Source organism: Rhinolophus ferrumequinum, chromosome 21 (assembly GCF_004115265.2).
Source record: "Rhinolophus ferrumequinum isolate MPI-CBG mRhiFer1 chromosome 21, mRhiFer1_v1.p, whole genome shotgun sequence".
NCBI lineage: Eukaryota > Metazoa > Chordata > Mammalia > Chiroptera > Rhinolophidae > Rhinolophus > Rhinolophus ferrumequinum.
Window position 1 is genome coordinate 10,688,390 of NC_046304.1, and position 16,235 is coordinate 10,704,624.

At 43.8% G+C, this 16,235-nt stretch overlaps 1 protein-coding gene across 1 annotated transcript; it reads right to left on the reverse strand.

Annotated features, from left to right (window-relative positions):
* Positions 1–5,255: 5,255 nt before the first annotated feature.
* ODF4 (outer dense fiber of sperm tails 4) lies at positions 5,256–9,512 on the reverse strand. Its single transcript, XM_033089346.1, is given in 5 exon segments — positions 5,256–5,434; positions 5,617–5,689; positions 5,691–5,752; positions 9,048–9,245; positions 9,248–9,512. Coding segments are annotated over 5 exon segments (777 nt in total).
* Positions 9,513–16,235: the final 6,723 nt, after the last annotated feature.

Sequence of the window (16,235 nt, forward strand, 5' to 3'; positions counted from 1 at the left end):
TAAGATTCACAGGAGACTACAAAGTTTTTAATAGAATTATGTGGCAAAAACACCACCAGCTTGGTCTGAAAACGATAGAGATGGTACAAAAACAGGCCTTTGGACCTCCAAAATTCTACTAGCTGGAAGTAGGCTGAGAAAACAGCACAGCTGCAAACACAGGTTGCTTTTCATGGAAAAGGAAGGATGATTCAGCAGATAGAGCCAAAAGCAGAGCAGGCAGAGCCATGGAGGATGTGTGAATTGTCAATAAGCACATGAGATGCCATCTTGGGGAAATGCATTAGGAAAATGCACATCAAAACCACAGTGAGAAACTACTTCACATTTATTAAGAAAGAATTAAAATATGGATAATAACAAATGTTAGCAAGGATGTAGAGATTCGAATCTTCATGCATTACTAATGAGAGTGTAAAATGGTGCACTTGCTTTGTAAAACAGTCTGGAAATTCTTCAAGAAAATTAAACATAGAGTTACCATGTGAGCCAGTATTTCCATTCCTAGTCATATACCCTAGAGAACTGACAACTTTTGTATGAAAACTTGTTCATAGCAACATTATTCATGATAGCCAAAAGGTGGGAACAACAAAAATATCCATCAATTTACAAATAAATAAACAAAATATGGCAAATCCATACAATGAAATATTATTCAGTCATAAAAAGGAATGAAGTACTGAAACATTTTACAATATGAATGAACCTTTCAAACATTATGCTAAGCCAAAGAAGCCAGACACAAAAGGTCACATATCGTATAATTTGATTTATCTGAAATGCCCAGAATAGTGAAAATCCAATGAAACAGAAAGTAGAAAGTAGATTAGTAGTTTTCAGGGGCTTGAGGGAATGGGGAATGATGGGAATGATGTGAACACTCTGGAATTGGATCCTGGTGGTGGTTGCACCACATTGGGAATATACTCAAACCACTGAATTGTATAGTTTAAAATGGTAAATTTTATGGTATGTGAATTATATCCGAAACAAAAAAACAAAAAATCACGGAGACTCACTCCTGGACTGAGTCCTAATCAAGGAAATTTCAACATTTTCCCAGCTGGACTTCAGACTTGCTATGGACCAATGTGTGACTCCTGTGTGTCTCTCATTTCCCCCTTTTTTAAGACGTAATGTCTATAAGGTTATCTTTTGACTGTCCCACCATTGTGTTGATATGCAGGGGATGATCACTTGTCTCTTTAGGTCACAAGTATTCAGATTGAGAGGACTGGTACTTCAGGAATCATAGCCAAAGAGTCTCATCTGCACATGGACTTTAGAGGGTATATTAGTCTTCTCAGGCTGCCATATAAAATACCACAGACGGCGTGGTTTAAACAACAGAAATTTATTTTCTCACAGTTCTGGAGGCTAAAAGTCCAAGATCAAGGTGTAGAGAGGTTTGATTTCTTCTGAGACGTCTTTACTCAATTTGCAGATGGCCACCTTCTCACTGTCTCTTCACATGGTCTTTCTTCTGTGCACACACATCTCTGGTGTCTCTCTGTATTCCTCATCTCCTCTTCTTATAAGGATATCCGTCAGATTGGAGTAGGGTCCATCCTAATGGCGTCATTTTAACCTAATCACTGCTTTAAAGAACCTATCTCCAAATACAGTCACATTCTGGGGTACTAGGGGTTAGGGCTTCAACATGTGAATTTGGGCGGGAGGGGACACAATTTAACCCATAGCAGATGGCTACTGTATTGTAGATTTTTAAAACTTCATATTTTACTGATGCTTCAACATCCCCCAAAACAGGCTGTAAATACCCCACCGGGTGACCGGGTGCAACCAATGTGATAAGGCTGGTTCCTGCCACAGGTTCCCCTTCTTGCCCTCTCTTGACTGTGACCATGTGACATCCAAAGGTACCACCGAAATCCCCTCATGCCTTTCACTTGTGTACTCTACCCTGACCCCAATAAAGGCACTTTCCTATGGGTCCTCACTTTCTTTCAGCTCCACATCTGCTTGGTTGAGCCCACTCCCTCAGCCCTCCACCCACGTGGCCCCCTGCATGACATGCCATGGTTCCCTCTTCTAGGACCTGTGAATACAACAAGTCCTCTATTTGCATATGCTTCTCTGGGTGTCATTTCCACAGCCTTGTTGGAATAACCCTTAAAGACTCCTTAAGGGAACTTACTCCTCAATTTACAACACAGCAAGATTCTGAACTTTCAGCTTATTGATGCCGTTATGGGATGAGACTTTGGGGGGACTTGGGAGAAGTTAGTGTATTGTTCATGTGGGAGAAATGTAAGTAATTTGTAACCAGAGTCAGATGGTGGTAGTTTTAAAATAGATCCATGAATTCTTGATATTCTTCCCTTCCACAGGTGAAGCTTAATGCCCTTCTTTTGAGTGTGTGTGTGGGGGCGGGGGGGAAGGAGGAGGAGGAAGAGAAAGAAGAAAGAAGAAGCACTGAGCCCCTGTCCCCTGTCAGAACACCACGCAAGCAACCAGGCCATGGTGAGAGTTCTATGCTCTATAGTATTGCCCTTCCCCCCACACTTTACCCTCCCCTCAAACTTGACACAAAAGACCTCTTTCTAGGCCTTGCCTTCCCAATGTCCCCTTCTAACAAATAAAATATGACCTGCTTCCAAGAAATAAAATATGGTGGAAGTGACAGTGTACTTCTTCCAAGCCTAAGTCATAAAAGGCCCTGGAGCTTCTTCCTCGTCACTCCCTCTTAGATTGCTCACTCTAGGGGAAGTTAGCTCTGAACACTCAAACAGCCTATGAAGAGGCCCTTGTGGCAAGAAACTGAGGTTTCCTGCCAATGGCCATACAAGTGAATCATATCAGAAGTAGATCCCCCAGCCTCAGTCAAGCCTTCAGAGGACCGCAGCCCCAGCTGACATCTTGACTATAACCTCATGAGAAACCCTGAGCAAGAACCATTCAGCTAAGCTGCTCCCAGATTCCTGACCCCAGAAACTGTGCGATAACAAATATTTATTATTTTAAGCTGCTAAGTTGGGGGTAATTTGTTATCCAGCATAGATAATATACTAGGTCTTTATAAAAAGAGGAAAATTATATGTAGACCAGAAGAGTGGCCTCCTTTATTTATTTATGTTACTTGCCTAGCCTCTGTAGGAATTTGAGTGTATGACTCCTCCAAAATCAGAAAGCCACTTTCTCCAGTTAGATTATGTATCTCTCTAAGACAGAGGTCGTAACACCCCTTTGTTTTGTGCCTCTTCCCCCAGGATGACTAATTCAATAAGTCATCCAAAAAAACTTTGCCAGCTACCACAGGAGAGGAGTATAAGGGGGACAATGAGTAGGGATTTGTGGAACGTCTGTTCTGCCTAATTTTCAAGCCCATGTATAGCATTTGCTTGGAACTGGGTTAGAAATTCCACAACTCTTGGTCAGGTATGGGAAGAATAAAAATCTTAAGAGACTCAAATAGAAATCAGTCATACGAGGTCTGACAATTAAGTTCGCGAATGTGTTGCAATGATGTTACTAACCAGATAGATAGATAGATAGATAGATAGATAGATAGATAGATAGATAGATAGATCGAGCAGAGGGATTATTCATTATGAATTTGTACCAACTGGACAAACAGTTAACCAAGTTTACTATGTGGAAGTGCTGAAAAGGCTGCGTGAAAAGTTAGACGACCTAAACTTTTCACCAACAATCCATGGCCCTTGCATCACGACAATGCACCAGCTCACACCGCACTGTCTGTGAGGGAGTTTTTAGCCAGTAAACAAATAACTGTATTGGAACACCCTCCCTACTCACCTGATCTGGCCCCCAATGACTTCTTTCTTTACCTGAAGATAAAGGAAATATTGAAAGGCAGACATTTTTATGACATTCAGGACATCAAGGGTGATACGACGACAACTCTGATGGCCATTCCAGAAAAGGAGTTCCACAATTGCTTTGAAGGGTAGACTAGGCACTGGTGTTGGTACATAGCTTCCCTAGGGGAGTACTTCGAAGGTGACCGTAGTGACATGTAGGTATGTAGCACTTTTTCTAGGATGAGTTCGCAAACTTAACTGTCCACCTCGTATATAGTAGTTGAACCATATGAAATTGCTAGAACAGCTGTATCATATGGTTCAACCTAATAATACATGTATTTTTAACGTATCCAACCCACTCACAATTTGACCTCTAGCTGCCTGGTTCGTGGCTTCATCTGGAGAGATATTACACGACAAAGATCAGTCATAGATGCTCTCCTGAGAGGCCAGCCTTTCTGTGCAAGATGTCTGAATCCCAATCGTCGTTGCCAACACTGTTCAAGCTGGTCGCTACATGTGTTTGTGAGACTGAGTTTATCCCCAAATTGCAATTTGTCTTTTGTTCTTAAGGCCCAACCCTAATGTATTCCTTTCTTGTCATGTTTTATTCCTGTTATTACAGGATGAAAAACATGGGAGGCTTGGGTGGAGAGCTGTAGCAAACAGACAGTGGGGTTGGTGGTGGTGGAGGTAATGTGGTGGTACTGGTGGTGATGGAGGAGGAGGTGGTGGAGGTGATTGTGGTGGTGGTGATGGTGGAGGAGGTGGTCGTGGAGGAAGTGGTGGAGGTAGAGTTGGAGATGGTGCTGGTAGTATCCAGGCACAGGGCTCTGTGAGTTCTCAGTCACCTGAGCTTGACACAGAGCATGGGACTGCTGCCCAGGGCACAGCATACAGCCATACCGCCCCCGCCCCCCACAGCGCTCTCATTGTTTAACCTGCCTCTTACCCTGGGGCCACTTTGCTCTTGAATTCTTCACTGTGGAATTATTATGTCAACAAATTCATAAGAGATAGCTATCTCCTGATCACTCACCTCTACCTACTAACAAATGTTGAGATGGGATAACCAAGTTTAAAGAGGCTTAGCTCTGGAGAAATCGCCTGTGTACAAGTGTGCTGTAGGAGAGGTTAGGCAGGTGTGAGAACCAAAGGGTGCCAAAAGCCTCCTAGGCAGAAAGAACTGGGAAATAAACTTGTTCTTTCTCCCTTCCTCTCCTTCTTCAAGTTGTCTTGTCTCAACAACTGCCAGCCATGATAATAAACAAGAGGCAGACAATTTATTCCACATCACCCAAACTGTAGGCAAAGCAGGAACACGGAAGAGGAGTGCAAAGCTGGCCTAAAATCCTCCCTTTCTAATTACTTTCAGTGAAGAGGGCCAACCTATTCAAAGAGGAAGAATAAGGAGAGTGATTCAGATAAATGTACCGAACTTGGTGCCAGGTGTTCAGAAAAAGCTTACAGAGATGCCTTCTCTTGCTCAAGATCCAAGACTTCTTCCTGGTTGACCAAGGTGTTTGGGACAATCTTCTCATTCAGAGAGTCTGACCTGGAACTGCTGCTGCAGGACATGATGTCAGAGGGATGGCTCAAAATCAGACTCCAGAAATTTTTGTTGTTGAAGTAGAAGAAGAATGCTGGGAAAGGACAGGGGGATGGAGGAGAGGAAAGTTGGAGAGTGGGAGGAAAGTGCCAAGCAGGGTGAGGCCAGAGCCAAGATAAATCCCTAAGAACCTATCCCTATGGACTGCCAGCCCCCTCTCTCCACATTTTCTTTACCCTAACCCACCTCCTTCCCAGGGCCCTCCAGGCCACTCACCACAGATGACATAGAGGACAAACACCACCCAACCAATGTAATAGCCCCAGCCAATGGGGATTGATAAACTCCCCATTCAATTCAAAGATCCAGATGTTAATAGGAAACAACATGAGGGTGAAAAAGATGAAGGTAACTGAAAGACAGGAAGCGGAGAGGTCATTCCCACTCATATCTCTTAGGGACTCTTCCTCATCTGCTGAGCTCCAGCCACAAAGCACAGCTCCCATCAGCGCACAAAGAGTACACGGATCCAAAGTTTCACGGGAAGAGACCCCTCACCTCCACCTCGCCAGTGAACAGGAAATGATGAAAATCAATTCTCAGTCCACAGCTACCTGTTCTGTTCTACCCCACTCCCAAAGAAAGGAAGTGGGAGAAGTGCCAAGGAAGATGTGGGTCAGGAGAAACTAAGAACCTTTTCCAGAGCTTGGAGGCACCTTCACAGAAGCTCATGATCGTCCCAAGCCAGCCAATTAAGGGCAATCTCTGATGACCAGGCAGGTATGGGAGGTGCAACCAGACGGTGAAGATGAAGCCCAGCCCCAGGGCCAGGCAGAAGGTTATCTTGGCCACCCCAAAGACGGGATGATTTATCCACAGCTTAAAACTGGGAAAAAGGAGAAAACAGGATGAACTGAGGATACACAAAAGACAAAATATAATCAAATGAGCAAATACAAGAAAACGTTTCAGGCCCATTAATAACCAAAGAAATACACATTTGAGATAACAATGAAATATCACTTTCACTTATTAAACAGGCAAAGATTTTTGATATGGAGGCTGTTTGATAATCCTAAGCATATGAAAACAAATACCTCAATAGAAAAATTAGGCAGAGAACTTGAACTGCAATTCTCAAAAGAAGAAATCTAAATATCCAATAAACACATGACGCTCAACACATATTGCAACTTAAATGTGATTTTTTTAATCAATCGAATTAGCAAAGATCAAAACAAAAGTGATAATATCTAGTGTAGGAAAGAATTTAGAAAAAAGAGGTGCTCTCACACACTTCTAGTGGGCAGCATTTCTGGTGAGTGATATGGCACAAAATATTTATATATATATATAAAGTATAAGTTAAAGTATATATAAAGTATATATAAGTATATATATATAAAGTATAAGTTGTTAAGGCCCTTTTACCCAGCAATGCTTCTTTTCAGAATTTATGTTAAGGAAATAATCCAAGATCTGCACCAAAATCTATGTACAGGAATCATCTTTGCAGAGATATTTCTGTGTCCAAGAGGAGCTTTATTAAATAAATTATAGTGTACCCATACATTGGATTATTATGTGTTCATTAAAAATGATGATATGATAGATGATTGTCTCCAAATATAGTGTCTCTAGGAAGAAACGAGAAACTGGGGAGGAAGACTGAAAGCCAAAGGTGAGAAGATCACTTCACTATGTAATCTTCTGTATTTTTTAAATTTTCACTCTGTTCATATATTACCTAATCAAATAAATTTTAAAATAGGTGATGCTATGGAATAATTATTTAATAATATGGGTAAGTGCTCACAACCAAGAGCAACACAGAGCATGTAGAATAATTACAATTCATTAAAAATAATACATATATTCATTAAAAGTAAATATATATCGATTTGTATTTATCTTACGTATATATACACAAAAGACTGGAAGTAAATCTATTTTAATGTCAATTGTGATTATATCTGTGTGAGAAAATTTTAGGTGATTTTTATTTTCTTTTTTAAACTCTCTGCACTTCCCACAATAACTGCAACTTTTTTAAATAAAAAAATTAAATATTTATATATATGTATATATATATGTATATATATATATATATATATATATATATACATATATATATATATATATATATATATATAGTCATTGCAGGCAAAGGTATAAAGAAATAAGCCTTCTCATACATTATTAGTAGAAGTATAAATTGCTATCATACTCTTTGAAAGCAACATGAAAAATATTATTAAGAGCCTTAAAATATTTATACTCTTTTATCCAGTAAACCTACTTTGAGAAATCTATTCCAAAGAAAAAAATTTATAATTAACTAATTTTGTTGCTACTTTCTCCCCAAATCTGAAGTTAGAAATAAGTTTGCTAAAAATAGGAAAGTAAAATAGTCAAGTAAGAGGTGAGAAATCTATTAAGTTGAATACTATAATCACTTATAATAAGGAAAAGTTTATTGTATCTCAAAGATAAATTTTAAAATAATATCAATTAAATAATAATAATTTAAAATATGTAAAATTATTTATGAAGAATGAGTACAACTATGTAACAGTCATTTAAAACTTGTTCAATTTTTTTAAAGCCTGGAAAAAAATTGAGTGTTCAACACATTGCTACTCGTGGCTGTCTTTGAATACCACCATAGAGCAAGTTAGGTGCTGCATGAGTTTTGGAGCGAGACACACCTGAGTTATAATTCTAAACATGCCATTATTAGTTTTATCCATGTGAATTTGCTCATTTTTGTAGATGAAAAGCAGTCAAATAGTGGCCATTTCATGTGGTTCCACATAACAGCTTTAAGACCCCGAGCTTTAATACCCGTATTATTAAGGTATTTAATCTGAGTCTCAATTTTCTCATCTGTAAAATAAGGATAATTACCCCGATTAGGGTTGATTGAAGATTAAATTGAGCAAACAGAATAAGTGTGCAATAAATGATAGCTTTTGTTTCCCCAAATATATTGTAATAAGGGTGTATTATTTTCATAATGGAAGAAAATAGCAGCTGTGTAACTTTTTTTGTGTGTTAATGAGAATGTGGAAATGGTGGGGTGGGGGAGGTGTCCAAAGCTCCGGTTTTCCACAAGATGGAGGGAATGGAGGCCCAAACCTCCAAAGTAAGAGGACAGCAGGATGTAAGATTAAAAAGAATGGGGAATGAAGCAGCTGCAAGAAGCCAGGAAGGAAAGGACAAGGAAACCAGAAGAAGAAACTGAGAACTGGACCAGAAAAGCAAAGCCTGAGGCCAAAGAGAAGAATAGTAGCTGGGACCAGGGCCCAATGGAGAGCATTCTAGGGACTCCTCCCAAAGCTCTGGGTAAGCAAGCCTAGAAGAAGGAAACTCCCACCTCACGGGGGGTCTTCTCCCAGGATAGTCATGAATTATGTGATCAATGAGTGATTCACATGCACTGAATCAGGCCCCTCTCAACATTTTTATAAGTACAGACTTAGCTACGAGCCTTATCAAAAGCCGTGACATTTTCCATTAGGTCAAGCAAATTGATTTGGCCAGGCTGGGGGAGAAAAAAAATGATCCTTGGCAGTCTCAGTGCCAGGGAGCTATCTTGTGGGCCAAAACAGTGGGGATGACCTGAAGGAGGGGACAGGAATACTGGGGTGCAAATGGAGAATCCAAGACAGGCTGGAGGCCTGGAGTGGGATGGGAAAGGGGCTCACCTTTCCCAGTCTCTGAGTTGGAACAGCTCTTGGATTTGCAGATCTGCAGGAGCCCTATGGACATGATGCGGGCCGACATGGAGATTCTGTTGCTAACATTCATGGGCCAGCGCTGGTGGAGGCGGATCTTAGAGAGGTACAACCAATTCTTGGAGAAGACCACGACCAGCAGCCGGATGAAGGCGATCAGGCTGAGCCTGAGGCTAGCACCTGTGCCTTCCACTGGGAACTGTGTGTAATTCTCCATTGCAGGGGCAACAGAGAGCCCCGGTGGTACGCCACAGGCAACAATCTGTTTCTGTTGTGGGTAAAGATGGAGTTCCACACCCTGTCTTGTCTCAGGTTCACCTCCACCCCATTCTCCTTCCCAACCCTCTCCTCCCTTTCCAGGCTTGTGGTGCTCAGGCTTTCTCCTCCTGATCCAGGGAACTCACTCTTAATATCCTCTTTCCCCAGCTTGAACATCCTCTGAATCCCCTTCTATCCTCCACCCCAGCCTCCCCTTCCCTTGCTAGGCTCAGTTGTCCCTCATCTTCTAAATATTTTCGTCAGGCAGAGCAGTTGCCACCATAGGGCCTGGGATCTGGGAAAGAACAACCCACTCAGTAGGACAGGGCCCCTAATTGCCATGGAATATTCCTAGGGGGCAGCCTAGGGGGCAGTCAAATGAGGGAGGGGACCCACACCTTCAGCTCCAACTCCTTCTCAAAGCCCTCCTCCTCAGTTCCCAGCTCAGAACTGCGGCTCTGATGCCTCCCTTGACCTAAGAGCAATGGTCTCTAAGGGTCTCCTTTTCTCTTCCCATTTCCTCTGTCCTAACACCAACCCCAAATGTTCCCTGATGGAGCAGGAGGAGGGAGAAGCAGCTTGTCTCCAGGAGAACATTTGAAAATGTCTTTCAGAGGTGTAATCAGCCTTCTCACTACTTCCCCTAACCCCTTCAACTTCTCTCCCAGTGCTACTCACTTCCGGTCAACAGTTGTCATTCTCTTCCCTCTTCTTTCTTTCTTTTTCCTTCTTTTTTTTTTCAGTACCAAAAAGGGGAGGACATAGAATAAGGACAGGGTATGTGGGTGTCACACAGCCTGAGATTTTTCTAACCTCTCTTTTTAGTTATAGGAAAAGAAATCTGAGTCACCCGTGGCAGCCAACCATAGTGGCTTCCAGACTTCAGTTAGCCCCTGAAATTCTCAGGAGGAGAAAGCCTTTCAAATTTGGAGTGTGAGTTTGAATCCCACCAGAGTTGGTTTCTTTCATGGAGACAGTGATGCATGTGGTTAAGAACACAGGCGTTAGTGTCCAAGAGGCAGAGCTGTGAATAATGGGCCTTCCTCTCAATAGCCGTGTGAACCTGGATGAACCATACAGCTTCTTTATGCCTCAGTTTACTCATCTGTAACACAGGAACAATAATACTCGTCTTAGATTTATTTGGAGTGTTGAATGAGGTAATGAACAAAAAGTATTCATTGGTTTATAGTAAATTCCCAAAAAGTGGTAGTTATTATTGTTAACTTTTCATTTTAATTGTTTTATGCTCTTTTACCAGTAAACAGAGAAGGAGCGAAAACAGAAGTTTTTAGCAGACATCCTTGCATATTAGTGGCTGCAAATGATGGAAAGAAACCTAAATTAATTTAAGCAAAAGGGGAGTTAATCATGAATCCTGAGGTCATGTGTACAGCTGGATCTCAGGAACAGTTGCAATCAGGAATTCGGACACCGGAAGTCCAAAATCATGGTGCTGTCATGGTCAGCATGGTCGGGTGAGGGCCCACTTCCAAGTCACAAACTTTTTACTGTGTCCTCATGTGGGGCTATGGGGCTCTCTGTTGGTTCTCTATTATACAGTCACTAATCCAATTCAAGACGATCTAATCACCTCCAAAGACCCATCTCCTAATACCAGCACCTTGGGGGTTAGTTTTCCAAAACATGAATTTTGGGGGACACAAACATTCAAACCATAGCACTCTGACTCTGGTCTTGCTTCTCCTGGAACATATTGCTCTTCCTCTGCAAACCAACATCCTCTTCTCCTCTGGCCCACACCATGAGAAACGTGGCCCTTATGTCCAGGCTATTCACCGTCGGCCATCAGAGCAGAGACCTCTCAGTCTCAAGTCCAAACACTCTTTGGCCCTGTCAAGGATAAGTGCCATCCCTAGAACAATTAGTCATGGTCAGGGGCACCCAGGTCTGGAGGCTGACCCGTGAACTATTGACAGGTAGGGAATTGGTAGACAAATTCCCTAGCTTCCTCGGCCGTAGGTTGGGATAACTCTGATAAATGTTCTATACCAGGAGGGAGCAGTGCTGGAAGAGGGGGTGCTGGGCCTACTGGGAATGTCATTCATGCAGAGCTAGTGATCATCAGGATTTTGTTTCCTTGCTAAGATCTGTTTTAGTTTTTCCTGGAGTTTCTAAGAGTTTCTAATCATAACAAGCAGTTCTAACAGCAACACAAAACATGGAAGAATCTTGGAAATATAATGTTTCCTGAAAAATGTAACTCCCAGAAGACTACACCATAAATACACCATTTTTATACAGCTCAGAAATAAATACAACTAAGCAAAACATGCTATTATAATTGCATGGATTTTTATTAGGTTGGTGCAAAAGTAATTGCGGTTTTTGCAATTAATTTTAACCTTTTAAACCTCGATGACTTTTTCACCAACCTAATAAAAAAGCTGTGGAATGATAAACACAAAATATAATATAGTGGTTATCTCTCAGTGGAAACGAGAATAGGACAGGGAGGATTACACCGCCACACACACATTATTGGCAGTAGGTTATTGGTTCCCAGTTTGGGTGAATGGTACACGGGTATTATTATATTCATTATATTAGAATCATTTATAACTAACATATTTCATATAATCCTGTGAATGCACCAAATATTGCTTTTCAAAGGAAATTAAAATAGTTCATGAAAGGAAATGTAATCTTAGTGGTTACTAGCTCTGCAATGAAAGATATTTGTAAGTCACAATACATCAGGTAAACACTGCTAATTGAATTTCAACGTTTAGAATCAACAGATGGACAAAGCACGGAAGACTTAACTATAGCTACAAAAGTAAACATAGCTGTTATCAGCCTTAATGTTTCCCAAGTAAAAGCCTAGAAGAGGTAAAATGGAAGGTGGAAAGAGGAGGAGAGCTGAAGGGAAGGGTGGGGGCCCTGACAACAGGCTCTCCACATGAGGTTGTGCAGGATATGCACTGCACAAGAGCACAGAGCTGAGAGGGTGAGAACTGAACCTCAGTCTGCGTTTAGCTTGGCAAGTCATGCCCCATAAAGAGGGCTCTAATGGCCTGGAGGTAGACGCATTTTGTTTTATATTTCATAAAGGTGTTGCTCTCCCCTCCCTCAAGCCAGTTACCCCTACATCTATTGAAAGGGGCTGTCTTTTAACTACAAGGTTAAAGGTACAAAGGTGCCTTATGTGCTAGCAACTGTCCTAGGCAACTATCTTGGAAGGCTGTGTGTATCAGTGAGAATTCTTTGGTTTCAAGGGCAAACCCAAACTACATTAAGTTAGGCTAAAAGGAATGTACTGTGGTGATACTGAGTTAACACAGATTAAAAGAGGAAGCTGAACATCCAGGCCTGAAGCTCAGCAGAAACTAAGGGAACATGGGAAGGTGGATGCCCTGACTGACCTCCTACCAGAACCACATGGACTTGAGGAGGAATAGTTTTCGGAAAGAAAGGAAACCAAGTATTCAAAAACTAATGATAACTTGCTCACACAGGTACAGAGTGCAGCCAGAATGGAGTGCAAGGCTAGGGAGTTCCTGACAAGGAAACTGCCCACTGCTCCATCAGTAAGGACAGGTGCCTGGACATCTCTTATGGGACAATGGCATTTCAATGACTATGGACAAAGCCGACCTGGAGAACGTAGTCTTGGGCTTACACAGGCTTATTGGTCATTTCTTGATTGTCCATGTGGTCTTACTTTGCTGCCTGCATGACACTCAGAAACAGTCTCACCCCAGGCCAGCTCACGCCAGTACACACACCAGTGCGGATCTCCTCCCCTGGCATTGCTAGGATATGTCAATGGCCAGAGTCCACAAGCTACAAGGTTTCCTCTCTTTTGCATCTGTGAAAGTATGCATCCTTCTTTCATATGGGCCTGTCGTTGCTGCTGTTCCTCAAGCTGTAATGTGTATACTGATAACCTGGGCATCTCCTTAAAATGCAGATGCCACACTTGTACCAAGCTCCTCTGTGGTGCCCATGCCTCTGGTTCAATGATCACACACTGAGCAGTGAGGCTGTAGAAGACCTTGGGTCACTGGGCCCTCTCCCTCAGAATGCCTCTTGACCTTCAGGAAAATGATGGGCAGACCAACTTATCGGTGTGTGCGCCACATGCCTGGCTCTGTCTCTGAGGGAAATTCTATAGCCTTTTACATACCAACTGGACAGAAGTGGGAAGAAAAAAAATGCTGCTGAAAACAAAGCAAAAAGTGCCTGCAAAATTAAGAATTTTTGCTCTTTGAGAAACACAGCTAAAAGAATGAAAATACAAGCCAGAGAGTGGGAGAAAATGTTTTCAAATCACGTATCTGATAAAGGGTTTATATCCAGAATACATAAAGAACTCTCAAAACGCAGTAATAAGAAAATAAACCAGCCAGTTTATAAAAGGCCAAAGATTTGAACACTTCACCAAAGAAGATATTCAAGTGCCCAATAAGCATATAAAAAGATACTCAGCACCATTAGTCATTATGGGAACACAAATTAAAACCACGATACCACTACACACCTATTAGAATGGCAAACAAGCAAATAAAATTATTTTTCTGGGGTTTTACGTTGTTTGTTGTGTTTGTCAACTTTTAAAAATAAGTGATTTATTTTTTATCATTCTAGATAAAAACTCACTTTTGTGCCCAATTTTTAATTCATAATTAGTATTCTTTTTCTTAAAAGGACCCCACAAAATCTGAATTCAACCCCAAGCCCTTCGTATACAAGGCAGCTTCAGATTTCCAAGGGTAGACAGAGTGGGAAAAGGCTTCGGAAGTGAAGGGGAGGATGATTCCAGGGCTGGGGACACGGAGGTAAGCAGAAAGGAGAAAATAGAAAATTGGGGGCAAAGAGGAGTGCGATGGGACTCCAGAAGTCAGTGAGTGGGACGTGGAGCAGTTTGAGCTTAAGCACTAAGGCAAGACGGAGCTTCCAGGGACAGACGTGCGCAGAGGACAATGGAAAATGCCAACCCCGCCTCCGATATTCGAGAGCTGAGCCCGGAGCTGAACGAGTTGGGTCCGAAGTCGATCAACCAGCTAGCTGAACGCCGGCCCTGGATCTCACGAATGTCGGGGCGACCTGGAGAGATCGACCGGTCAGTGGGGTAGGAGGAGGGGAGGGGGCGCCCAGCATTCGCCCGCACGGAGGGCGAGTTGGCGCGCAGTTGACTGCTGACACAGAGACTGCGACTCGACGTCGTAAGGATTCCAGCGGGCGGGGGCGAGGGGAGGGGGAGGGCATCTCCAGGCCCTGCCTCGCGTGGGATGCGAGCGCTAAGAACCAGTAGACCCAGCGGGTCCAGAAGACGTGCCAAGGCAGAGATCAGGAAGCCAGACTTGCCCAGTAGGTCTTGGTCCTCCGCCCGCAGAGCGAGGGCGCGGCCGGGCGAGGAGAGGCGGGGCGGGGCCAATCCCCAGGGCAGGAGCAGATGGGGTCAGACCACGCCCCCGACAGTGAGGCGCGTCCAGGTTGAGTAAGAGGGAAACCTCGGAGCGTTGTAGTACCCCATTGCTTGGGTTGATCTGGCCCGAGATGTTCTCCGGCCGCTGGAAGATGGAGGGAGGGTCGGTAGTTTGGAGAGGGCATGCTGGAGGGCAAGGTCGGAGTGGCCTTCGGGGGTTCGGCCAGGCTGGTGGAGGATCTATCGGGAGGCGTGCTCCTGCACTAGATGGTGTGCATGCCTGGTGAACGGGCCAGACCCGAGAACAGGAACCAGCAGATAGCCCGGTGGCTGAAGAGAGAGGCGAGCCCTGCGATATGAAGAAGGGAGGAAAGAGAGACGTTTTTCAGGAATGGACAGAACCAGGCTGAAGGGCTCGGGAAAGGATCAAAGGAAGTGGGCTGGACAGTGTGAGGCTAGGAGAGGGGAGAGAGCTAGTGAGCAGGCTGCGGGGGGGTGGGGGGGAAGGGGGGAGGGGACTCCTCTCATCCACCTGTTGCTTGTGGTCATGATTGCAACCCCTCTCAGCTCACCAGCAATAATGGCCGCAGTGATGTTGTGCCAGAGTGCACAGAAGGGCCAGCACAAAGAGGGGTCAGTGCCCTGTCCTGTCTGCATTATCATTGACTCTCCAGATATGGAGGTCACAAATAGGAGGAGCAGGGCTGAGAGAGGGCACATGGTGGAGAGAGAGAGAGAGAGAGGAGACACTCCCAACCGGCAAAGCTTCCCCACCCTGTCCTATCAGGCACCTCCCCTAGGCCTGAGACACACCTGTGCCACACACCAAAGCCTGTGAAAATAGGAGTTTTTTCCACCTCCCTACCCAGCATGACAGAATGTGAAGGAATGGAGTAAAGGCAGCTCCAGGACTTCCCAAGTGGGTCAGTGAGCCTCTTACTACCTAGGACATTTGTGCTGACCCCTACGACTCCCACCACTATGCTTGGAATGCCAGATAGGTCAGGACTGAGAGACTGCTCCTTCCTTACAAGGAAGTTGCAGAAGGGGACCTAGGGGGGCAGGAAGGGCGAGGAGCAACACAGGATGGAGAGGAGGATGACGCCAGCAGAAAGCAGTACATGGCTATGGCAGAGGTAGATGCCTGGCAGAGGGTGAGCAGGAGAGGCAGGGGGAGAATTCCAAGTCACCTACTGCCACCTGTATCCACTGTACTGCCCCCTTCATTCCCCCTCCTCTATCTTTCTTACCCAGGCCCCATTCCTTCTTCCATTCACTTTCTCCATGCTCACAGTGCTCTCATTCTCCCACGTCCATCCCTTTCCCATATAGCTGTTCTTCACACCCCATAGCCTTCTCCAACAGGTCTGCAGAATGCACACCCCTCCTGGACTGTGCAGACACCCTTGGTCACCCCAAAATGGAAAGAGGCCTCTAAGATAACAGACACATCATAGTCCCCTTTCCTCCGTCTTTTCAGTCTCTTTTGGGACACGTGGCTGTAGTTT